The sequence below is a fragment of the Delphinapterus leucas genome, chromosome 6, assembly GCF_059928025.1.
Source record: "Delphinapterus leucas isolate spDelLeu-1000000601 "Yukka" chromosome 6, BTC_Dleu_Yukka2, whole genome shotgun sequence".
NCBI lineage: Eukaryota > Metazoa > Chordata > Mammalia > Artiodactyla > Monodontidae > Delphinapterus > Delphinapterus leucas.
Genome location: NC_143134.1, coordinates 76490397 through 76516950, shown reverse-complemented (window position 1 = coordinate 76516950; position 26554 = coordinate 76490397). Strand labels below are relative to the sequence as shown.

At 39.3% G+C, this 26554-nt stretch overlaps 1 protein-coding gene across 1 annotated transcript in view; it reads left to right on the top strand.

Annotated features, from left to right (window-relative positions):
* The window catches only part of TRPM3 (transient receptor potential cation channel subfamily M member 3), a 248298-nt gene that overhangs the window by 42931 nt on the left and 178813 nt on the right, over positions 1-26554 (top strand). Inside the window, exon 6 of the mRNA XM_089912633.1 lies at positions 15045-15219. Within this exon, the coding sequence (XP_089768759.1) occupies positions 15045-15219 (175 nt within the window). The remainder of the gene's footprint in view (positions 1-15044; positions 15220-26554) is intronic.

The following is a 26554-nucleotide window of genomic DNA, read 5'->3' as shown; positions in this document are numbered from 1 at the left end:
AATGCACAAACTAGTTCTTTGCACGTTAGAATCAGGATTTTAAGAGCAGTCCTTAGAGTGCCACGCTCTTCCGTGTAACATTAGGATAACCCATTTACGAGAATGATAGTATTACCACTGAGTATTGATGTCAAATGACTCTTGGTGGCAGCAGTAGGAATAACTCAAGTGGCTGTTTCACACCAACTCAACAGAGCAGGGTAATGAGGTTAACCACCCCCATGCCCCTGGGCCTTGACTGTCTCTGATTCTTCATCATGACACTCCAGTGTGCTTAAGTGATAGAATGTAATGAGACATTTATTTATAAGAGAGAAAAGTAGAAGGCATTTATATCCAACTCCATCAAGGATATGCTAGAACATGAGAAAAACTTTAAATTGATCTTTTCCCCCTACAGGATTTATGCAGGTACTGTTGTATTGTTGTTGCTATTTTCCTTTGCTTAATGATCTAATCCTTCCCTGGAGCTTCATGCCTCTGTGTGGCTAGAAGAAGAAATATCTCTGATAACAAACAGCTGTGATTTATTTAGATGGAGCTAGAAACTGGATCTCAAGAATCAGAGAGGGGCAACAAGTGAGTCTTAGCCTTTTTAAGCCATGAATAGGTGAACAAAGGAACAGTGAACAAACTCAGGCCCCTTTCTAAATATCCAGAATTGGCATCTATTTTTAAAAATCTGCTAGAAACGAGTTTGAGACCCTAGAGTGATCATATGTACAGGTTTGTCCAAAACTAAATAATTCTGGTTTATATTGATCCTTGTCATCCCAGAGTAATTATTAATGATGACCTCTTCACTTGCAAGAATGTCCTGGTTTTTGTATGATAAATCACCTGGTCACCCTAGTGAGAGACAAGCCAGTGGAGTGCAGAGTGCAGACTCTGAATTTCCTAATAGGTCTCTGAAACCCTGTTCAGACATGTGATTTACTCTCAGTGCCTCAATTTACTTAACTGTAAAATGGGGATGATAATATCTCTATCATAGGGTTGGTGAGCAGATTAAGTGAGCATATACAACTCGCCTGGCTGAGTGCCCAGCACCTGGTGGGTGCTTCGTAGCCGCTACTTCCCCTACAGGAATAAGAAACTGTCTTCAGTCAGTTGGCCGATTGGATTTCACTACATGAAATCATTCACTGCAACCCAGAAATTCATAAGCCCCCTTGTTTGGGTTCCATTTTTAATAAGCTTTTTTTAAATCTGTGGCAATTGTTGTTTCCTTTTAAGGAGATGTAAAGACATTAAGAAAAAACTGTCTTTCAGAAGAGGCCATATTTGCGTCTAAAAAATAAGATCACGTTCACAAACTTGAACCAGAGGTTCAAGTTTGTTAGATGCTGCTGCAAAATGAATGCCAGAAACAGAAGTGACTGCACTGTAATTCATGGTGTTGGAGCTTGAGGAAGTCGAGTAAATTATAACTCACTCTTGACAGGACAAGATTCAAATTGACCAAGAGTTGAACACTGGAGTTAGGCAGATGGAGATCAAAATATCACTTTTATTAATGATGAAGTAGTTGAACATAATGACTTATTGTGAGGGCCAAATGGGTTTGCCTGCTTACCTCAGCCCTCAGACAGCCAACCAGAGGAGAAATTTGGGTCTAAAGAAACAGTTTTACTAATATTACTGACTGGCACTGGTCCACAGAGGAAAATGAAAAAGGATGCTAAATCCTCCTCACTGAGAGACTTTTAGTAGACTCGTCCTATCCAATCAAGAAACATGGACATTAGTCACCACCAACCAGGTTACTCAATTCTATATAGAGAGACAAGAGAAGGACAAGGGGCTAGATGTGTCACATTAATGGAGCCCTCCACATGGAAACTTGACACCAGAGGAAAGAAGGTTTCCCATGACATTGTCACCATATTTCTCACTGAGGATTTAGTAACAGTGAAAATTTGATCAGATTGGACACATTATCTTTTGGAAAAGATGCCAGATAATCAAATAAAAATGTATCGCTTTTCCCAACTGCTGGTCAGAAATTGGCTCCCAAATACCAGCTCCCAAATAATCAGTACCCTTCCTTTGTCTCATACATGATAATGGCAGTCAGTTATTTTAATAACTTTAATAACCTTTGTGATGAATGAAGGTCACTCCTGGCCTACAGCAAGTTAGCTGCTAAAACGTATCCATCACCTCAGAACAGAATTAGGTTTCTACTTCAGTCATATAGTTCCCTATTTATTTCAACTGGAGGAAATAATAGCTTTCACGGACATCCTTCCAGCAAGGGGAAGAGTGTAAACCTTTGTTCGCGTCTTTCTCCCCAGTGTCCAGGACACGTTGTCACTGCAGCTGGGTCAAATTCTGAGAAATAATAAGGCTTCAATTTAAAAGTACAAGACAGCTGAACTGTAATTGGCTATTCAAGTTCCTAAGAATCTGGACTCTTGCAGACTTAATCCAGATGGACAAGGCAATGTGTGAGCATCCACCCAGGTCACTCAACGTGTTCTTTTCTTGGTCTCTGACCACCACTAAGGCCAGTAGTGAAGGCCTGTAAAAGGATACCAGGGACCACTTAAATGGCTGTCATCTCCACTTTCAGCAGTTTGCATCCGTAGTATTGAGGTATGATACTTAGTCCCCTTATAACATCTATTCATGTCATTTCAGCTATGCTAGTCCCAAGGTATAGACCCTAGGCATTGTACCTTCTAATTTTACTTCACAAGCATTTATTTGAACTACCTTCTAAGTATGAGGCACTATGGAAACCAGAATGTTGTCTAAGAAGGGTGTGGGTGTTTCTGTCCCAAAGAGTTTACAATGTAGTGGATGAAACTTTCATTAAAGCAAGGCAGAATTTAAAAACTGCCAAAGGATATGTAGAAAAATAAATAAATAATGGGACTACAAAGGAATGAATAATTAATACTGCCTGAGGGAGTTAGGAAGGGCCTCAGGAATTAGTAACATTTGAACTGGACTTTGCAGATTGAGTTAGGGTTTCTGAGGGGCTACAATAAATAGCACCTCTTTTCCTCATCCAAGTTCTAAACACTTTGAGAAATAAAAGAAGTAGTTGATGGAACTCAGAATATCATTTTTAGTTGGGGGACAAGTTAGCAGACATGGCTTTTAGACTGTTGACCAAGTGGGATTATTGACTCCCCAGAATTAGGCAGAATTCCACAGTAAGCCTTCATTCCCCATCCCACCACATACACCCGCAGGGACAGGGCCCTGGAGGATTTGGGAGATGTCAGGCTTCCTGCAGGCAGGAAGATGCCAAGAGAAAGAAGAGCGAGACTGAGTGGGCAAATCCAGTTGTTATTCTCAAATCTACCAAGGAGTAAAAGCATAGAAAACCCAAGGATCTGCTTAGGAAAAATTCCTCCTCATGAAACCAAGAGTAGGGAAAGATACTCCTCTCTGAAAATTAGGATGGCTAAAGGGAAATTTAAAAATAGTCCTAGATGGAGGATAAGGAAGATAGTCTGGATGAGACTAGAATCAGAATGAACAGAAAGTTCTGGAGAGAGGGATGAGCCTGTGAATAAAGGTTGGGTCCAGAACATGGGGAGCCTTGTCTGTCATGCAAAATTACTTGGGCTGTTATCTATAAGCAATGGGAACCCACTAAATATTGTTACAGAGAAGACTGTATTTACAGATGATAACTAGCAGTTATGTGATGATTGTTGTAGAGGCAGAGAAATCAGTTAGGAAGCAATCTCAGTAGTCCACAGGAAAACCAGTGAGCACAGAAACTGGGCATTTGGCATCATTCCTGATTTCAGGAGAATTTAAATCAGATCTAAGTGCCCTGGATCTCAGGTCAGTTGATTAAGGGAAAATTGCTTATGTCATAAAACATTTGAAAATTTCTATAGAAATAATTACATTGTCATATAACCTATGAGCAATCAGGATATACTTGAGGTGATTCAGTATCTTGCCTTCCTTCTGTACCCCAGATTTTAGTGAACTACATGTAGAACACTCTGTGATATGCTGGGGATACAAAGATAAACCTACCTACAGAGAAAAGAGATGTCCAAACATGTAAATTAATGAGAGAAAACTTCAAGAGATATGTAAGGTACTATGAGAATTTTTTCCTTGATATCATAGTAGTTGATTGACAAATTTATAAAGTATATTCATTGGCATGGGCTTTTAAGAAAAGTAAATGCTATAAGAACACAGAAGTGAGAATAGTTAATTCTGCCTGGTGGGGGTGAAAGGGAGGGGCCTAAGGAAGACTTTGAGCCTGGGAACTGCAGGATGCATATAAGTTCTCCAGAAAGAGTAAGTCAAAAAGAACATGCCTTAAAGAGGGAATAGAATTTTCCACATTTGGTGCAGGGAGAAGTAATTGCAGTCTCCTTCAAATGACGCAGAGATTTTTTTTTTTAGTTATTTTGGAAGGACAAATTAATATACAATTTTGCCATTACCAGCAACATTTCCCTCTCTCTTACCATTTACCTCTCCTACCCAGCTGTGCCCTGCACTGTGGGCTAGGTCTTTCCAAATCATAATTCCCCTGGCTGCTCTGCTGCTTACTAATTCTGCCAAGAAGCCAAAGGATCTTGTACGAGCTGTGGACCTAGATCCTGGCACATTTATAGGGGAGTGTGGCAAGGAATTATAAAGTAAAATGAGTTAGAATCACTTTGATTACCTTACATTTGAGAAGGCAAGGATGCCTTTTGATGTGGGTTTTGAACAGAGCAGAAACTAAGAAGACTGTAGCTTTGTTTGGGCGAGTTTTCTTGTAGACTTAAATCAATTATATTAAAACATTCAGCCTGCAAACAATGGCCCCAAAGAAAAAAACGCTGGCTCTTTCCTTTTCTGAGAGTAATACTTGCCTTACAGCCCATGCCATTGGCCGTTCCCTTTCTTTTGAAACGATTTACGTGGATTGTTGCTTGGATGTCCTAGAAACATATGGACGTTAATAGCAGAACATTTTAATCAGAGCTGTCTGGCCATGAGGGGATAACTGTTTTCCATTGATTAAGTCAAAAGCTAAGTTTGTTTACTAGCATGTAATATACTTGGAGTCAACTTATGAGTTTTGTTATTTGGCATTTACATCTTTGTCCAACCCACAGAATTCAAAAGACTTAAGCTGATTGAAGCACTGAGGAGAGGCCCCTCGGTAGAAGACATCTGGGGAGTGACAAAAAGATCACCTACCCCAAAGCAGAAAGTTTTAGTGTTTTGGATAGGAGATAAAGGAATTTGCCTTCCTAAGCATATTACTGGTCTGCATGAGAGAATATTCAAACTTTGGAAAAGTGTGTATCAAATTATTTATTTGTCAGAGCATACTTTTGGTTTAAATCCATAAAATGCATTTGTCGTCATGAATCATTTATACAGTTAAAATAGAAACCTTTTACAAACGTAATAAATATATATAAGAATCTTTATATTTGTTTAACCATATAGTTCTCAGTAAGTGCCAGACTCTGTTCTAAGTACTTGACAAATAACTCATTACTCAAAACAGTGCTATGAATTGTGTGCCAACCCTGTGTATTAGACACTGTGTAGAATTCTAAAATATATTGTTTGTTTATCAAGTCATATCAAGATGTATTTATGCCTTTCTAGGATGTGCATAGTTCCAGCTACCATGTTAGTAGTACAATGTCTAGACATGCTGTCAGAGTTTACAGTAGCAAGGAGGTACAATAGACTAGAGTGACCCATGCTGAGTTAGAAAGTAGGGGTCAACAGGAAGCAGCAGACAAATGAAGGTAGAGGCAGTCATGGAACTGGGAATCAGAGTCAGAGATCAGGACAGGACAGGTTCAGCCCAGTTCCAGCCAGGCAGCCCATGATCTAAAGAAAAGAGTCATCATCTGAGTGAGACAGGTCCAGGCTTCCAGAGTATAGGGCAGAGATGGTCGTGGTGTTGCATGAAGAAGTGCTTCCAGAAAAGTCCACTGAAATCAAGGCAAAACCCCAGTCTTGGGGCCCACATTGCCAGAGGGGGAGCAAGCAAATGTCCCAGGCTGGCTGGCTTATGGAAGAGGGTGCCACTCTCCAGGAGCCAAGGGTATTCACGGAGGACGATTGCTCTCTCTGCTCTTGGGCTTAGAGCTCTCTGAAGACCATCTGAATCCCTTCTGCTGTCTGAGTGAAGTTCCTTGATCGACCACATGAGTGAGTCCTCTTCTCTTTGAGAGAAGCAGAGCAACTCACCATGACTGGTAACCAGGTTTCCCACGTGAGCATCAGTTAAGCTCCAAAATCAAGGCCTGCCTGACACTGTGTAGATGGTAGGCTTACACCCAGTTTAGAACTGAATATTGCCTCTTAAAGCCCTACCTCAGGGCTTCTCTGGTGGTGCAGTGGTTAAGAATCCGCCTGCCAATGCAGGGGACACGGGTTCGACTCCTGGTCCCAGAAGATCCCACATGCTGTGGAGCAACTAAGCCCATGCACCACAACTACTGAGCCTGCGCTCTAGAGCCCGTGTCCCACAACTACTGAGCCTGCACGCCTAGAGCCCGTGCTCCACAACAAGTGAAGCCACCACAATGAGAAGCCCGTGCACTGCAACGAAGAGTAGCTCCTGCTCACCTCAACTAGAGAAAAGCCCACGCACAACAACAAAGACCCAGTGCAGCCAAAAATAAAACAAATAAAATAAATTTAAAAGAAGAAAAGCCCTACCTCAAAAAAAAAAAAAATCTCTGCTATCCTCCATTTTTCTCTTACAAAGAGCCCTCAACTACTGTCTCCCTGCGAGGGTCCTCAGGGTGAGAAAAGAGCATCTGAGGACTTTCTATGTTGTTAAGGACAGGTGAAGACTTCCTTGGAGTCAGCAGAGGTGAGGCTGGGGAGGGGAATGTTTGGTGGCAATAAAGAGAAACTCACTCAAAATATATAAAGGAGTATTTTTGATAAAGAGAAATGTGTTTAGAGGAAGGTTTGCAAACTATGGCCCACCCTGTTTTCATATGGCTCATGGGCTAAGAATGTTTTTTTCATTTTTAAATGTTTGAAAATAAAAGAATAGTTTTGTAACATATGAAAACTACATCAAATTCAAATTTCAGCCTCCATCTGAAAATTCCATTTCTCTCGTTAGTAGACCTGTAGTACAAAAAAAAAATGTATTCAATTGTGTTTTGCAATATGTCCATAAACATTCTGTATAATTTGTTTTCTCTCTTGTTATATAAGTACCTGCATGATGTCCTCTTTTTTGCCCATTGTCCTACAAAGCCTAAAATATTTACTATATAGCCCCTTACAGAAAAAACTTTTCTACCTTTGATCTATAGGGGACTCTGTACGAACTACAGCCAAGTGACTGTATCTTGAACTGAAAAGTCGCTAATAATCCAGGCAATAAATCCCTCTCTCTCTCCCACTCTCGCTCTCTCTCTCTGTCTCTCACCCCCAAACACACACACTCTTTCCCTCCCTCTCACTCAGGCCACGTGATCTCTCCTCTGTGATGCACTCAGTTCCCTTCTTTTCTTCCTGCACACAGACTTCTTTGCTTGTTTATTCACCCTGACATGGTCCCATCAGAGCCACCACTAATAGAGGCTTTACTCCCCAAATACTCATGCCCTCCCAGTCCCTCCCAGTTACTCACCTGAGGTTCAAGGTCTCCATTCAAAGTGCAGGAAGGCAAATCTGGCCCACTGCAGGTCTGGAATCTACCTCCATTCCAATCAGCTTTGAAAGATGCCAAGTAAGCCTGCCCTTCTGTGCTGTGGACAGTTCAGTTCTCTGATAGGCGAGTATGGATAGAGAGGACATGATGGGAGTTGCCAGTACACGTGCCACAGTGACCTCTTTGGTTGGCTTTCAAGATTTTTACATTCAATCCACTCATCCACTCCCCCAGTTCTGGCCTTTGGCCTTCAATCGCTACATGGGAAAGCAAAGCAAGAAGGCAGTGTCCAAAATTATAGTCCTCTGGTGGGGGCTGGTACTGAATTCCTAAGAAAATACCTGCAGCATTGATAATGCAAAAAATAGATTGGTTCAACAACAGAAAAAAATGCATTGGAAACAAACAGAAAAAAAGGGGATTGGCCATATTAATTCAGTAAATTTAACATTCTTAGTCCCCAGGGTAAGAAATGCTATGTACCATCTGTTTTCGGTCTTTTATCATTGTCTCAGAGAGGTGTTTCCATGAATTCAAGCTCTATATCTTCAACGTCTTGACAACCTCATATCTTCAGCCAAATTTACTGAGATTTTAACTGCCAAGATAAAATATACATGTATGTTTATTCTGGAATATTGGCACTAGCTTTAAATATGGAAAGATTGTGTATGGATGGGGTCTGTTAAGTTCAATATCGACAAGGGAGTTGCCATAGGGATTGGTGATGATAGGAAAAGACATTTAAGCAATTTGCATTATCTTTACCCCTGCCTAGTCCTCCAATGGGTTGGAAATTTATGCCTCAGGGAAAGACCCCTGTCCTTTTTCAAGGAATTTCTTCCCCACTAGAGAGCCAAAAGTGTCTAAAAGTGAAGCATCTTGTTGCATGTGGTTTCCTTTTGACTGCTTAATAATTTGTGCAGTATTTTATGTTTCCAAATGCTTTTCTAATCCATTTAGGGGCAGAATTATAGTGGCAAAAAAAATGTAGTAAGGATATACATAATTGGTTTGAACTGGGGTTGGCATTTACCAATTGAATACATCATCAGGATTTGCTAAAATGAATGGGTTTATTACCCATTTCCAAGTGGGATCAGGCACATTCCAGTAATAGTTCTGTTGTCTTGAATAGATAATGTATTCTATCTCTAAAACATGAAGGCAATATCTAAAACATCTGCTTCCATTGAAGACTGAAGAGACATTCTAGTTAAAATGAGATGCATTTTTTTTTCTTATGTCATTCCTTGATATTTTCTTGGGCTCACTCTGTTCCTTAGTAGCTCAAAGATTTCCAATCACATTTCTTTTTGCCAAAATAAAGCATATTAAAATATTGTCTTTCTATACAGTAATATTCTACAGTTGTACCTGAATATTCATGTTCTGGGAATCTTCCTAATTATAAGAAGCGCCTTAAACTTAATAAATAAGAATAGTATCGAGTGTTGTCAGTTAAACACAGCTGATTACCAGCTTTATTTAATTTTCATAATTCCATCCCACAATTTGCAGACCATAGAAGAGATTCATTAAGGGGAGCAAGAACCTAATTCTCAAACTATTTGTGAAAAGCCGTGGTATTATGCAAACTTCAGCCACTATTTCTCAAGTAGAGAGTAAACGGGTGTCCATTAAAATGAGGCAAATAGCTTGACTGCTTCTTCTCCCATCACTACAGTAATTGTTAATGCCCCCCAGGTCTGTATAAAGTTCTTTTTGTAAAATATAAGATCTTAAGGGGTTAGTGAGTTTTTATGGCCCCATTCTAGTCCAAATACAGGAGATGGTGACCAGTATATCTATTGGTCGAGTCAACCATTGAATCAAAGACCAGACTATTCAAATGAGAAACGGGATAAAGGGGACATGTTCAGTGCTTTTTTTTTTTTTTTTTTTGCGGTACGCAGGCCTCTCACTGCTGTGGCCTCTCCCGTTGCGGAGCACAGGCTTCGGATGTGCAGGCTCAGCGGCCGTGGCTCACGGGCCCAGCCGCTCCGCGGCATGTGGGATCCTCCCGGACCGAGGCACAAACCCGTGTCCCCTGCAACGGCAGGCGGACTCTCAACCACTGCGCCACCAAGGAAGCCCAGTGCTTTTTAATAATATACGCATTTTAATAATATAAATTTAAAATTTTGCAACATAAAATATATTGACAAATTCTCACTGTATGCACACTTTGAAAGCATATGCATTCTGCAAACAAACTTCTAAATCATCAAGAATCACATAATCCCAGAACTGGCAAGGCCAGTGTGTTAACTGTGTTCATGTCATTGCTAAACAGCTTTAGCTGGTAAACAGAAATACCTACCCATCACTGACAGACTCATTCTCAAAGTGATCAAGATCTTCAAGAAGTCATCGCTCACGTAATGTTTGAAGCCTCCTTTCTAAATGACCTGTACTGTAATAATCACATGATCTTTGGCTTTGGTCATTAAGATTTAGCTGAATATCAAATCTTCTGTGCTCCATCTCCATGTAAATATAAACCGTTTTCCAACAGCAAAAAAATTATTCCTTAGGCCCACTGGCATTTTAGATCATATATAATGATGTTGACAGTAAACCAAAGGATTAATTTGGTTTGATCAAAATTCTATTTATCCGGGGCTTCCCTGGTGGCGCAGTGGTTGAGAGTCCGCCTGCCGTTGCAGGGGACACGGGTTCGTGCCCCGGTCCGGGAAGATCCCACATGCTGCGGAGCGGCTAGGCCCGTGAGCCATGGCCGCTGAGCCTGCGCGTCTGAAGCCTGTGCTCTGCAGCGGGAGAGGCCACAACAGTGAGAGACCCACGTACTGCAAAAAAAAAAAAAAATCTATTTATCCAAGCATTTCACTGCAATACACCAAATATTTTTACAAGCGGCTGAACTGATCGTAGATTATAGTCTCATGTTGGCAGAAAGAGAGAGAAGAAAAAGGTCTTTCAGAATTTTAAGACATTCTTCTCTCCCTGCCACCTCCTTCTTTACACCACCCAACCCAATCTTTTGTTTACGCCAATTTTGACAATATTTGAATTATTGGAAGCCCAGGCTTAACTGCATAGTGGTCATAACAAAATGGGACAAACGTCTAAGAGGTTATCTTCTGCAAACAACCATTAACTGGGGTTCAATTTATAATTTGAAAGCCCGAGGTCAACTTGGAATCCTCTAGAATGTAGTTGCTAAGTCCGTTACTCAAGCTCACATTTTTGTAGGCTATAATGCTTCCAGTTCCAAAATTACAAAAACTGAAAAGTGTGGCAAACATCTTGCCTCTTCCTGAGGAAGCAACTCTGCGTTGCTCTAAAATTAAATTCTAATGGAAATCTCTAAGAAGTTTTTGGTTATAGTAGAAAATGAAAAATTATTGCAATCAACTAAGGAATTAGCCTACTTTCCCCAAAACCAAAAGAACAAGTATTGACCAAAAAGATCTCTGAGGGGCCTAGATAAAATGAGAACGTTTTGGTGATAATAGAAGTCATATTTTTTTAAAACTATAAATCTAAACTACTTTTTGTGAATGGTCAGTAGTTTCAGCTGAGCAAGGCTTACACTTGTGAGGCTCTTCAAAGGAATTTATGTTAAATTTTTTTGTGGGCATAAAGAAAATGGTAGTGGTCCTTATGAATCCAGCTGGATCTGCAGTGAATTCCCAAAATGTTTATTTCACTAATAAAGAATATACCATTCTTGTTTTTTAAAATGCTTTTTCTTTACTAATGATGTCATATGCTACAGATTTGTAAATTTGTGGTTTTCTCTAGAGATTTTTTTTAATATCCTACGTCTAAAATGTAATTTAGAAAAGAAAATGTGAACAGAAGAGATAAAGAAAAACAAGGAAGAGAGAAAGGAATGAAGGATGGGAGGAGAAATAACCTATAGACAGTGCTTCACCTTGGAAACTTTGGCCAGTCACTGTAACCGGGTAGTAATAATGTGATATAGTTTCCCTGGACATAGAGTTTTGTTTGAAAACCCATTCTAGAACCTGTCTCAGAGGCCTCAGTGGGCTTCATAAAAGAACACAAACTGATGCTCTTTGCATATATAGTGGTCCCTCAGTATCCTTGGGGGATTGATTCCAGCCCCACCCCCACAGATACCAAAATTGTGGATGCTCAAGTCCCTTCTATAAAATGGTGCAGTATTTGCATTGTAGCCTACACACATCCTCCTGTACACTTTAAATCTTCTCTAGATTACTTATAATACTTAATACAACATAAATACTATGTAAATAGTTGCCAGCGCCCGGCAAATTCAAGTTTTGCTTTCTGGATCTTTATGGAATGTTTTTCAAATATTTTCACTTCACAGCTGGTTGAATTTGTGGATGTGGAACCCACAGATACAGAGGGCCACCTGTGTATCAATGTTCTTAATTTAGGGTGGGGCTTTGTAAGGGTCCATTAGCAAGATTTTTATGAATAGGCTTCAGGAATCCATGAACTTTTGAAATGCATAGAAACATTTTTGTGATTGTCCTTATGAGCATTTATTTTTCTGGGAAAAGGATCATTAGCTTTCATCAGATTCACAAAAGTTTTCAAAGATTCTTGTCTCCAAAAAATAGGCTAAGAACCATTGCTTTAGGTCATTACTAATTATTTGATATCATTTTCTTTTCTCAGAAAAAAGGTAATACGTGTGATGTGTGTGTGTGTGTGTGTGTGTGTGTTGACAAAAAGGCTTAATGTTACCATATATCCATATATTGGCATGTTTAATTTACACAAAGCATATTTTTAGGCACGGCCTGATTCTCTACCACCTATAACTAAGAAAATAAAAAATGCTTTTGTTTTAGGCTATAAGGGTTTTTCATTGTCTGTGGAACAAATTTCCATATATTATCACTAAAGGAAATGGGAGAGAATTTAGAGGCATAGATATATTGGATATATTCAGTTTATGAAAAAATAGATGATATTTTGATACTTTACTCCATCCAATTTTTAGCTCTGGAATATATATCTGAATTAATGTAGTTCTTTTCATCATTTCAGTTAATTACAGCTTCATTTCAGATATAGGAAATCTGACCATCTAAATGCTTCTGTATTTCTAGAGGTTATAACAATTTGATTTATTGATAAATATAACTGACAGCTTATTGCTCTCAAATCTTCCTATGAAAATTGATCCTTTGCACCTGTGTTTCCTCTCAAAGAGAGGAGAGTTTTCCAGCCATCTTGCCTATTGTCTGGTAGACTCTGGATCACTGGAACATTCTAGAAGATCCATTCTATGACTTCTTCCTTCACGAGTGGGTCACAGTTGGTCTGTGAGTAGGAGTAAAGATCCACTGATAGAATCAGTGCTCAAGAATCAGAATTTGGCCAAGGCCTCTCTTAGAAGATCCTAGAAATAGTCTAAATGATATCCTTTGGTATAAAACAATAGGTATAGCATATTGTTCCTTGACATGAAACAATATGAGAGCATGTGCTAAAGAAAAGCAAAGGGAAAAACTAAAAAGCATAGTATTTTGGAAATACCTTATAAAATCACTTTAAACATTTAAGTTTATGTTTAAACTTGAAACATAAAATACTTTATAAAATAACTTTCAATGTGCCTTGGAAAAGAGTCTCTTTTCCAAGGCACATTAGAACATAAATCCATATAGGGGTGGGTATTTTTTATGTCAGAAAATTCTCCTCCAAAAGAAGTGTGCTGTATTAACATTTCAAGTTAGCCCTTAATCTTTAACGTGCCTTTCAACAGGAACTTACTTAATCCTCATAAACAATAGCAGTGGGAAAGTGTCTCCTTCATAGACACCCCAACAGAGCTTTAAAGTGGCCTTTTGTCTGAGTCATTAGAGCTTCTGGGTCAAAGGAGAATAGCATGACCTTTTACTTCCCTCTCCTTGGATTTGAAGGAATAATTCTCAAAAACTCCCCATTCACAGAAAACTCTGATGGGGCTACAGGTCATCCCTCTCTCCCAGTTCCTTCTGGGGAACAAAAAAAAATCTTGGCTTCTTGCCTTAATCAACAATTGTTATTTTCTTACATTTTTTAAGTGTAGATTTAAAACAGCACTCTTTTTTTGTGTAACTGGCATTTTGGACCATTCTTTACAGATGAAAATCAAACCATGAAAAACACTGACTTATAAGAGATAAGGCCCTAGGAGACTGATGTACTTATACTTTAGAAGTAAAACAGGTCACACAAGTCTAATAAAATCTCGTACTAATGGAGCAAGAAATCAAACACCAAACTGTTATTTCTCATAGGGAAGCTGTTTCTAGATAAAAGATAAAACCATAACAGAAGGGGGAAGAGGAAGGAAGAAGTGAGGTGATTAAGGGCTTTTTTCAGTTCATATTTACAGAAGTGGTACAAAATCTTGACTCTATTTTTTAAGATAACTGCTTTGTGTACCTTATAAAACCCTTTCATTTTTATGGCACTGCCCAATTTCCTAACTATTCTGAGAGGATAGAGTGCGAAAATACAATGTGGTACCAAATTGAGCAAAAAAACTTATTCAATGAACCATGATACTTGAGATGTCACTTGAAAACTAATTTAATTTCTTTCTCATCATGTCTCTCATGGACATTTGTTTTTAATACTTCTCTTTACTCTGTTAGGTTGAACATATATAAGTGTTGATGTTAGGGCAGTTCTTACTTGAAAACAGCAATGTCTATGGCTCAGCATAAATAGCTGAAATCCCTTAATTCAACTGAATTCAGAAAATGTTTGCCCATCGTGTGCCTGGCACTTTCCTCAGTAGTGAAGGACACAATAATGGCAGAGGGCAGATGCCATATCTCCTGAGTAATTTATTATAACTATTCTAGTGTTAAGAATCCATAATCAAGCTTATCACCTATGGTCAGAAATAGATAGACCCCTAATTTTGCCACTGGTTGATTCAACAAGTTAAAATATGCCCCCAGCTGATTTTGGTAGTCTTTAATAATAAGAACCATTTAGGCATTTTCTTAGCACTGTGATGACTTCAGGGAGGTGGCATTTTTTTAACTTCCCATTTTTCATGTAGGAAACTGACCCTTGGATCCATGTGAGACTTGCTTAAGATCACATTTAGCTTCCAGTCTTTTGGCTGCTGGCCCAGCACTTCTTCTACTAACCAATTCCTTTCCCACCCTCCTCACTCTACACCTCCCCTGTGAGGTATAGTCATCAGCTCTTTAAAACCCCGGCGCCCTGGGAGTTGCGGGAAGAGGGCAGAGTCGAATGGACTCTCTAGTGGGAAAATTCTGCTAAAGGGTTTTCTGTACATTTTCGCTCCGTATGTTAGCCCTTCATATGTTGTTACCCTGCCCCATGCTCAGTAATTTTAGTTTGTGCTTTTTGTTTCTCTTTTTGTTTCTTTGGTTTGCTGGCTTTGTGTTCTTTTCTCTTTTTTTCCTTTTCTTTTCCTTTTTTAATGCAGGAATCGGTCAAGGCGTTCCAGTGGTGGCACTCATTGTGGAAGGAGGACCCAATGTGATCTCAATTGTCTTGGAATACCTTCGAGATACCCCTCCCGTGCCAGTTGTTGTCTGTGATGGGAGTGGACGGGCATCCGACATCTTGGCATTTGGGCATAAATATTCAGAAGAAGGCGGGTAGGTAATTTTCCAGGCCCCAGAGTTGACCTGTGAGTGCTAAGCTTGTGTTCCAAGCTTGGAAGAGAGGGTGTGAGTTGATTGATCATTTGGCATGGGAGGGAGGTGGGGAAGAACAGGGAAACATATTCTACGTGTCCTGTGAAGTGGGCAATTCCATGACAGCTCTACTAGTCCACACTGATGATACAGAGAACTAGGGGAATGGAGGGGTCATAGGATGTGGTCTCCTTTCTGTTCTCTTCATTTTCCTTCTCTCTTGTCCTCCTCCCACTGAGGAGAAACAGGAATTGGGTTTTAACACATGAAGCACAGCTAACCTGGACCATACAGTACAGGTTAGTAACTCTAGAGAAGCTATAGGATGTGCAGCTTCCAGGCTTGACCTCCAAATACCACCTTCCCCAAGCTGCCATGTGTGTACAAATGCTAAATGTTTACAAAAGCATTTGGTGGCCTGTCCCATCAGATCCCTCTAGACTGGCTTGGAAAGTAGATTCTCTGTAATGGTAACCACTCTGTCCTGTGTAACCTGCTCTTGAGCCCCTCACGCACTTTCCTTGGTCTAGCAACCCCCTGATGCTGCTCTCAACAGTACAAAGTACCCAACCCCATGGAGGACTCCCTTTCATGGCCCTCCCCCCCAAATCTGAGACCCCCTCAGTGAACCCTGAAGTTCAGGCACTCCTGCAGATAATTAGATCAAAGTCATCCATCTGAAGGTGTGAATGACTCTAAGGAAGGAAACTCAAGGGAGCAATTGAAGCTTTAAATAAGGGACTTCGTAACCTAATTAGTTCTCCTAACACACGAAAGCAGTGGGAGAAAGAAACCCCGAAGGAGTTGGGGGTCTTTTATTCATTCCTTTCATAAATATACAGTGTCTACTGGGTGCCAAGCACTAAGATATGAAAAAGAATAACAAGCTATTCCTACCCCAAAGAGTTCATAGCAGTCTTGTAAGTAGACAAGCATATCATTATAATAATAGTAATAACAGGTGAGCTTGCCTACTCAGGCCACTCCCTCCTCCACCTCTCTCTCACCCAGCCTGACTTAAAATAGACTCGGCATGGCAGCTTAATACCCTCTCTGTCCCCAGTCCTCCTCTTGTCTTTGCCAGCAGCCCAGCACTCTGGGTGAGCCATTAAAACAGCACACTTCCCTGGTTAGTACATGAACTTAGACATGCGAAAGGAAGACGGTTGGAGACATAAGACTCTCAGCTTAACATTGCAAACATTGACCGTGACTTTAGGCCCTGTTAAAGCTTTTGATACTAAAAGAAAAAAAGCTAATTTTTGTACGCACCAAGTTGGAGTTTGCTTACTGGCAAATTCAATGAAGTTACTGTTATCTTCTTCTTTAATAGTGAATATCAGTCACATTTGCCTATGTGTCCGCATGTCTGTTACCAAAAAGAGTTCGAGATCCTCAACTATGCTTTGCTTTTAGCCATAGTTCTCATTGATTTAAATATAGCAATTGGTTCTTTATTCAGAAATAGGTTAGAGAATGTACACTGTTTTTAGCTTTGCTGCTTCTTTTCTTTTTAGTGCTTGCAATTATTTTGCTGTATCCCTAAAGAGTAGATACAAGTTTGCACTCAGAATGCACATTTTGTTTTCAGAAACCTCAGCATTTCAGGTTTCCAGGTCTATATACAATGAAAGCCTGGACCTAGTGCTTGTTTTTTGTCATTCTCTAGGGTTGGGTACCTTGAAAAATATTAAAATCTCTGATAAGTTGCTTTTCCTGATTCTGTTTTAATATAGGAGAAATGTTATACATTTTAGAGCTGGGTAAGACTCTATATATTATTTAACCTAGGGGAGAGATACACAGAGAAATTAAGTGTTTTCCCAAGGCCACACAGCCCATGATCCCAGGCCATTTCTGGTGTATTATAAAAATTCACTGAAATGTGTTTTGTGGTATGTGCCCTAGTGTTTCTCATATAGTACTTCAGTGATACTATCTTTTAAATATATAGGTATACTTAAGCTGCCTTCAGTTTCCTCTTTCTGTTATAATTTAATTTTTTTATTATTCTGTATATTCAAAAAAAGGTAAAATCAATGCATTTCTGGTTGTAAACCAACATCCAAGCTGATCAACTCTACATCATGTAGATTCTTTTCTTTCTCACACCCAGACCATCATACTTCAACTCCAAAATTAAGAGTCAGAAATACCATGCCCTTTCATGCGTGTAACTAGTGTGAAGATAAAGAGTTAAGACATAATTTTATATCTTTGGAATTATTAAAATTAAAACTTCAGTAATTTTCAGAAACATTTAGAAATGGTTATTAAGAATATAGAAGACTAAAAAGAGCATTATATTTGCCAGTCTAAATATATATGTATATATTTTAAAGTTATGATTAAAATACGCTCTGCTTCAGGAAAGCAGTTATAAGTTTAAATGATAAAATGCATTCAGAATGTTTCTGTGTGCCTTCTGAATAACTGCCAGAGTTAATCATGTTTATTTACCTTGGTAAGAAATTGTCCAGCCACACATGTGCAGCCAATTTTAAAAATCATTAGTGTGCTTTATTATATGCTCCGAAAAAAATGGCCCACCTGGACTTCATTCATCAATACGGATTTCTTCTTTGATTTTCAACAAAGTCCAACAGAGTTGAGACATGTTTCACTGCAAATAAATATAAGTGCATAACTATATGTTCATATAAACAAGTCTATATAAATAAATGTGTGTGATCGTACATATACTATTGAACATAGGAAATATACATACCCTGTTTATTAAACATGAATCAGGATTTGACTTATTTTTCAGTTACTTTGGTAATTTAAATATGATTTTTAAAATTTTAAGTTCATTTATAAGTTGTTAAATAGTATAGGCCCAAGCACTATAAATTTTTATATTCAGCTGTAAAGCTTTTCAATTTTATAATCCTAGAGGAGTGAATAGAATTTACACACTTTGTAGTTTAACTTTTTTTTCCCGTCCCAGAGCACAGGCTCCGGAGGCGCAGGCCCAGCAGCCATGGCCCATGGGCCCAGCCGCTCCAAGGCATGCAGAATCCTCCCGGACTGGGGCACTAACCTGCGTCCCCTGCATCGGCAGGCGGACTCCCAACCACTGCGCCACCAGGGAAGCCCTGTAGTTTAACTTTTGTGAACTTGATATTTTGACTTTAAATTCCCTGTTATTAACTACCTCCCAAGAATATGAATTTGAAAGGGAATCGCTCTGGAAGCAAATTATCATTGCAAATACTGATTAACTTGTGTCGATGAGATTACGTGAGGCAGAAAAAGTCAGACTGTATCTCTCCCAATGCAAATGGGTTTGGATAGACTAGAAGACAATTGCAATTAAATTCTTATTTTTATCTTTTCTCCCCACCTCTGTTCTGTGGACTATACTACCAGAAAGAAATGGTCAAATTTTGTTTTTTTCCTTATTGACATATTGGATTTTCTATTTCTCATCTGTCATAGTTTAGAATGAGTCACAAGTCACTTTCCCTACCTAATTTCATTGCTTTAGAAATATTATCAAATATTATTTCTGAATCACAAATGACTCAGCACTGCAGACATAAATAGATTGATGCTATCTAAGTAACGTTAGATTCAGTTACCTCAGGTTTTTTGTTGTTTTTTTTTTTTTGCGTTATGCGGGCCTCTCACTGTTGTGGCCTCTCCCATTGCGGAGCACAGGCTCCGGACGCGCAGGCTCAGCGGCCATGGCTCACGGGCCTAGCCATTCCGCTGGCATGTGGGATCTTCCCGGACCAGGGCACGAACCCGTGTCCCCTGCATCGGCAGGCGGACTCTCAACCACTGCGCCACCAGGGAAGCCCTACCTCAGTTTTTAAATACTAGGATTCCCGTTTTTGCTGTGTTGACTAACCAAGATGACCAGCATTACCCATAGTCAGGAGCACCTTTCCGGCTGTAGGTTTCTGAAGTTGAAGTCAGAGATTACTTTGCTTGATAATTGTCAACCCAAGTCTCAGATTGCAGAGAAATGTGGTCTAGCCCCTCATTTATCAATTAGTGAGCAATGACCCACAGATGAAAAACATCAGCATGAAAAAGGCATCTGAATGAATGTGAGTCCTGAGATGATTACCCCATTCATCCAAATTGTATTATCAGTGCTTATGTTTATTTTGACAAGTTTGTCCCAAAAATAATCTTCCGGATTTACCATTTTTAGATACCCTAGGCAAGAAGCAGAACTTGCAGTAACAGAAAGCCTTAAAGTTTTAAGTAGTCATAACACTTGGAAAGTTATTAATGGGGCAAACACCAATAGACTTCACATCCTTATGTGCCAGTGGAATTTGCATCAGGTATTGTGAAGAATAAATGAGCAAAGCCTTGCTCTTGAATACGGGAGATAAATATTGTATTTGAAATAAAAGTCTGATTTGCCTGTTTAAAGGGAGCTTAATAGGGTCCCTACATTTTTGGATTAGCTAAAATAAAGGCATAAATGGAACACAAAGTAGAAATGAAGAAGGAAAATTTTGCTGCATGGCTTCAGATTATATAACTGTATCCTACCAGAGATGTGACAAGTTTGTTTCTCTCCAAATACACATCAAAATGACCAAGGACAGGAGAAAGTCACCAGAAAACTAGTCATTTTAGAACCCCAGGTGTTGGGCTTCCCTGGTGGCGCAGTGGTTGGGAGTCTGCCTGCCGATGCAGGGGACACGGGTTCGTGCCCCAGTCCGGGAAGATCCACATGCTGCGGAGCGGCTGGGCCTGTGAGCCATGGCCTCTGAGCCTGCATGTCCGGAGCCTGTGCTCCGCAACGGGAGAGGCCACAGCAGTGAGAGGCCCGTGTACCAGAAAAAAAAAAAAAAATAGAACCCCAGGTGTAGACTGTATTCCCTAGGGCATATCATTCTGTGTGGTGGCCACTCTTTCCTTCTGCTGCTCAAGAGATTTCCAGCTAAAGCTGAAGGATGCCACAGGCCTATCATTTGTCTCTGTAAGATCTGCTGAAAGAAAGTAATTGATCTCGATGGTTTGTATTCCAGCATGATTTAGACATAATGGGAATGTCAAGTGAGAAGGAAGGAAACCAATAGCAGGCATGCCAACTTCAAGTGTCCATTTTATTTTTTGTTAATTTCATCTTGCCTTGTCTCTTTTCTAGAATTTTCTATAAAAAGCATGTCAAAACTGGATTCTGTTTTGTGACCTCAGAAGGGAAGTAAGAAAAATTGGAAACATCTTGTACAGGCACAGAATACTGGTGGCTTTATTTATAAAAAAGTGCTGGTTTTGTAAACTGTTTCCCAAGTTAACATTTAACTGTTAGAGGACGGGCAGGACGTGGCACTGTTGAGGACTTTGGAGATTAAATGGAGATATCCAACACAGGCATGAGTACAGATAGCTAGAAGGTCATGTATGCTATGATAAATGTATAAAGTGTTACCAGAGCACAGAGCACTTGAGTGTGGCATTCCTCATGAGAATCTATTCAGTGGAAACAGTTTTGTTAATTATCCTTAAAATGGCAATGTAATAACTCTATTGCTTCTCTTCCCCTTTTCCATCAAAAACTATAAAGTGAGGGTCAGCATGAATGATCAAGGAAAAGCTAACATACGAACCTCTTTTATGCACGTCAACACAGAAAAAAGAATCAATCTGAGTAGGATTGAAAGAAAGCTGGTAAAGGGACAAATTATATGAGACAGTATGGTGTTTTGTGTGGTGGTGTGTGTGTATAGATAGATATTATTAAACTGAATTTATATATACTCAAATTCAATGTAATGAAATTAATTGATATATTAATTTAATACTATAAAATTTAATTTTATATAATTAAGTATATATACTTATATATAAATGATAATAATATGTGTATGTATGTGTGTGTTTAAATTTTAAGTGAAAACTTAGATGTAGGACTTATAACCTCACTTTTCAAATCAATCAGTCACCAGGTATTTTTTGAATGCTTGTTTTAGGCCTTTCCTGGAGAGGTATAATCTCATTTGAACTAATATAATAGAAAATAATTTTCAACTAGTTGTTAGTTACTGAATTCTAAAAGGCAGAAAGAGGCAGAGGTTGGAGTAGATGGAGAAAGTTTCATAAAGAGAGTATTACTGTGATTTTTCCCTCTGTGGAATATATAAATATATAGTTCCATGGATACTTATGTCATTGTATCCAAGTTCCACAAGGCTAGAGTAGCTTCATTTATTTAGGAAAGTGCAAAATAAAATAAATGTTTTTGCCTTAGAGTTTGCAATTTGGTCCCTCCATGTGTGCCACCATGGAGAGAATGAAGCATTGACTTAAAAAAAAATCTAGATAGTTCATGGAGGAAAGTACCAGTGAAAACTTTTATTGATATAAATTGGCCGATAAGTTCTCTACATTGATTAAATTTACTTTAGAATTGCTCAACTCCAAGTTGGGAAAATGTGGTCTTGAACATAAGGAGCAAACATGAGAAAAACACGGAGCTGGGTAATCCATTACCGCAAAGAAATCCTTTTTAGGGAATCACTGCCCAGAGCTTTTAGATACCCCATCAATGAAAGTGAAGACTTCAGAGGTACCAGTTGTGTTCCCCTGAGATTTGCTTAGCTAACTCTCGGCCACTTGTTATATAGAAAACTTTCAGAATAAGCATGTGGTTATCACATTCCAGCATGCCTGAGAATCATCTGGAGAGTGAAAGAAAAAGTCCCCTAAGCATCCTGATTCAGTGTAGCTGGGCTGGGGTGCCGGAAACTGTATTTGAAACCAAAACCCCAGATGATTCCAATAAGAGTGGTCCATGGACCACACTTTCAGAAACTTTTTTAAAATTTATTTCATTGAAGTATAGTTGACTAACAGTGTTGTGTTAATTTCTGCTGTACAGCAAAGTGATTCGGTTATACATATGTATATACATTCTTTTTCATATTCTTCTCCATAGTTCCCTGTGCTACACAGTAGGACTTTGTTGTTTATCCATCCTATATATAATAATTTGCATCTGCTAATCCCAAACTCCCACTCCATCCCTCCCCCATCCCCCTCCTTGGCAAACACAAGTCTGTTCTCAATTATCTGTGAGGCTGCATAAGCTCTTTTAAAGTTTATAAAAATTAGATTTCTCTTTATATTTCTCTGGTGTTTCCAAAAACAGCTTCTTCACTTTCTATGCCTCATGTGCAGTCTACTCACACAAGTCATTGCATTGTTACCACAAGCACTTTGTACTCTCTGCCAAACTTTGTCTTTGGAACCCAGTTGACTTGAAAAGTGTATTTAGCATGAATCTCCTCATTTCTTTCTTTATCACAGCTGTTCTTGGTTCCAAACATCTGTCAGACTTGAAAATTCTTCCCTTGAAGAGCAATCTATAGCTCTTCATACAGCATAAAAATATGCATTTAGACAGGACTGGGAGACTTCTCTGTTAGTATTTTTATTTATATGGATTTCTTAAAGCTATTCAGCTCACCTCCCTATTTCTCTTGAAAATTATTTCTTGAGTAGTTCAAAAGGTATGAACAATTTAAAAAGAGAAAGAAAAGCAGATGAGAAAAGCAATAGTACTTAAAAGTGAAGTGATGCTAGTTGGTTGTGAATGATGGCTCTCAGCTGTTTGAGAAGCCACTGACAGTCACTGGGGCCACTAACTTCAGCATTAGAAGGTATTACCTCACTTTCCTTTAACTTGACAATTGCAATGGATAACCATTTAAGAGTCCCAATTTCCCACTTGCCTCTAGTATTGATTTTCACTTCTTTAAAGCCCCTGGACCCCTTCTCAAATGAAATCTGTGGTACAAGTGCCATTTATAAAACAGACAAGACACAGGTTTTCTCTGTTGAAGCTGGGGTGGAAGGCCTAGACCACTGGTTCTCAACTTTTACCTTGCATCAGAATTACCCAGAGGGCTTCTTAGAGTCTGCATGCCACAACTAAAAAAAGATCCAGCATGCCACAGCGAATCCCGGGTGCTGCAACTAAGACCTGGTGCAGCCAAAAAAAAAAAAGATTAAAAAACCATTAGCATTAAAAAAAACTACCCAGAGGGCTTCTTAGAATGAATTGCCAGGCCCCACCACAGATTTTCTAATTCAGTAAGTCTGGTTGGGGCCAGGTGATTTGCATTTCAAAGGAGCACCCAGGAGATATGGGTACTGTTGGCCCAGGGTCCATACTTTGAGAACCTCTGGCTTAGCCTCCTTCTCTCTGCCTGGTTCTCACCCACTAAAGCAGTTGTGAAGCAGCTCTGGAGCTCATCCTCAAAATTCCAGGGGCTTCTTTGTAGAACCCAGTTGAAGACCATTAATCTACAGGTTAAGTCCACATTCCTTTACTTAAACTCAGGACTCTTTGCATTCTGGCCCCAGCGTCCCTCTAGAGCCATCTCAGTGAAACTTCCATTTACCTGAAACCCAGCTGAACTGTCCCCTGCACTGCTCTCCAAGCACAGCTTGCTGCCATAGGCCTCTCTGCCTTAGCATGAGATGTCCATGTACATTTCTTTACCCACTTAATTTCTAGGAAATTTTTCTTTCTGAAATCCAATGCATAGTTTCTCTCTCATGAGAGCTTTAAAACCCACAAATACATTTAAAACTTATCTGGGTGAGGTGCAGATAATAAACTCTCCTGGTATTTAATCCCTCTACCTTAGAGGAAATGAATTCTGAATCAACCTGGCTGACATTAGAACCTGCAGCTGCTAAAAATACAGTGTATTAACATCTCACCGAGTGATCATTAATAATAGATAATGTTTGGAATGTTCTTAATGGATTTCACTCAGATTCCCCATGCAATTCTCAAATGTTGATTATGAGCCACAGGATTTATGAAAACTATTTACAGCAGTAACTACCTGCTTATAAAAGCTTCTTCATCCAGAGAAACACTAAAGATGCATTAAAGTAGGACTTCAAGGTTAACTCAAGTTTGTACTTCTGAAAAGTACAAACTAGAAAAGTCTCCATTCAGTTTCAGTAAAGCCTGTCCTTTATTGTCCTAATTGCTGGACAACCATCCTAGAGTTAATATACATGTTCATTGTGTTTTCTGGGTTTATTCAATGTAAATGAAGTGTCCGTCCATGAGCAGTGACCCCCTAAAGGTCTTAAATAAGCAATAAAGAATCAGTTCTTCTAACTCCATGGAAACCACAGTTCAGTGTCTTAGAGACAGGCCTAAAATTTGGAGCTCTTTGACCCTATGATCTTATTGGTTTTCACCATTTGACAGTATATTTGAGATTTATTATCTCTGGTAGAGGGATGACAAGTTTTCATCTTGAGTGTCAACAATAATCAACCAGTAGTGGCTTCCTAGGATGATGTGTTGAGAGTGATTCTGAGGCCACATCTGGACTCTAGAAAGATTACTGTGGTAGATTAGCAATGATGCAAAGAAGGAAATTTATAGTCCAAATACCATGGATGTCTATTCTTATTCTTGAATAAAAACAAAATCTTTTAGCTAGCCTGCGTATATCGCTACCAGGCACGCATCAAGCAGCACATTGAATTATGAAACCAGGGGAAAAATAAGAACCTTATCTGCCTAAAAGATACTTAAGAAATACTCAGTTTTTTTATCAACACTGTGAATCACATCAATCTTTAAATTATCTGATGATATGAGCCTTTTCACACAAGCATAATGCATAGGATATGAGGGACAAGAAGCTCTTTATTGTGGGGTGGTGCTGTTTGGAGCCGGACTGAGGGACAAAGTGCAATTGCCAATGGATAATGTATTAGAAAAAAGAATAACTTTTTCAAAAAGTTAGGAACTAATTCATCACAGAATACATACAAAAATAGAGAAAATTATATTTGCCCCAACATCTCATAGAGTAAGATATAGGGTTAGAAGGAATACTTTGACAAATGACTTTGAAAGAGAAGTGATATTTACCACTCCCTTTTCCTCCACACCCCTGACCCTCCCCCCAATAGCATACTTGAGGAGTTGAAATTACTATTTTTTAAAGCTTCTACATGCAAGAGCCTGATTTAGACACTTTATTTCATAAATGCTGTGAGGTAGCTATGATAATTATCTCAATTTTATAAATGAGGAAATTGAGTAGAGAAAGGTTAGGAAAGTTCAGTATCGCACAGCTAGAGAGTGGTCTGCCTAGGAAGATTAGGGCTGGAAACTCTGCTCGTAGCAGCTGCACCATGTTGCCTCCTAGGAAAATGGGCCCCAGGAACTGCAGGAGGCTTACTTGCCCCAGAGCTGAGTTACTCCGAGCAACAGAGGAAGCTGCACCCAGCTTCCATCTTCTCCTTCTTGTTTCACATGCTGGTTAACTTCTCCTTTGAATTAAATGTTGGACCAACGTTTAAAGCATGTCAGTTGAAGAGGTGCCAGAGTTTTTTTTTGCCTGCCCGAGGAGCCTACACATCTCAGTCCAGCTCTGATTCTGTCTCTCATACAGGGCCTAAAACAACAAAAGTTTGATTATTCCTCTTGCCTGGCTATGTGCAATATTCACTGATGGGATTTCACTTGGAATGAAATCAGAGGATGTGTTTTCCTTACAGCTTTGGCAGCAGAGAAGCTACCTGACCATGTGGCAGTCCCCATATCCTCTGGCAACAATTCAGTTTCTACTCTTGGGCACATTCATAACCAAAGGCAAAGAGAAGAATAGGAACTGGAGAGATGCAGCCAACACTGTTCAGGATTTCTCACCTAATGTCCTGCTAGTCCCTAAGGTTGAGGATTTGGCACCTCTGCCTCAAGAGCAGCGCTATCCAATAGAACTTTGTGTGATGATGGATATGTTCTGTATCTCTGCCGTCCAATCAGATAGGCAGTGAGCTCTTGAATTGTGGCTAGAGTGACTAAGGAATTGAATTTTAAATTTTATTTAATTGTAATAAATTTAAATTTGAATTGCCACGTGTGGCTAATAGCTCGCACAGCTCTGGCATTTCTGTAATGGGATTCTACCACACTAGGAACCCTTGAAAGTCTGACAGATTTCCAATGTTATTAGAAATTGTTCCCTTCATTTTTAAATTACATTCTTTCATCCAACCAACATTATGTACTCAGTCATTCAATATTTTTGGACACCTACCATGTTCCAGGCACTATTCTAGGTGTGGGCAAAAACACACCTGTGAGCCAAATAGACAAACATTTCTTCTGTTGTGGAGCTTACATTTTAAATTTTAGCATGGTTAGATAGATAATAAGTAATATACATAATAAATAAGCTTGTAGAACATTTTAGAAAGTGATACACTATGGGGAAAAGGAGAAGGGTGAGGGGAATCAAGATAAGGAGGTAGAGGAAAAGCCTCTGTCTACAGCACGTCT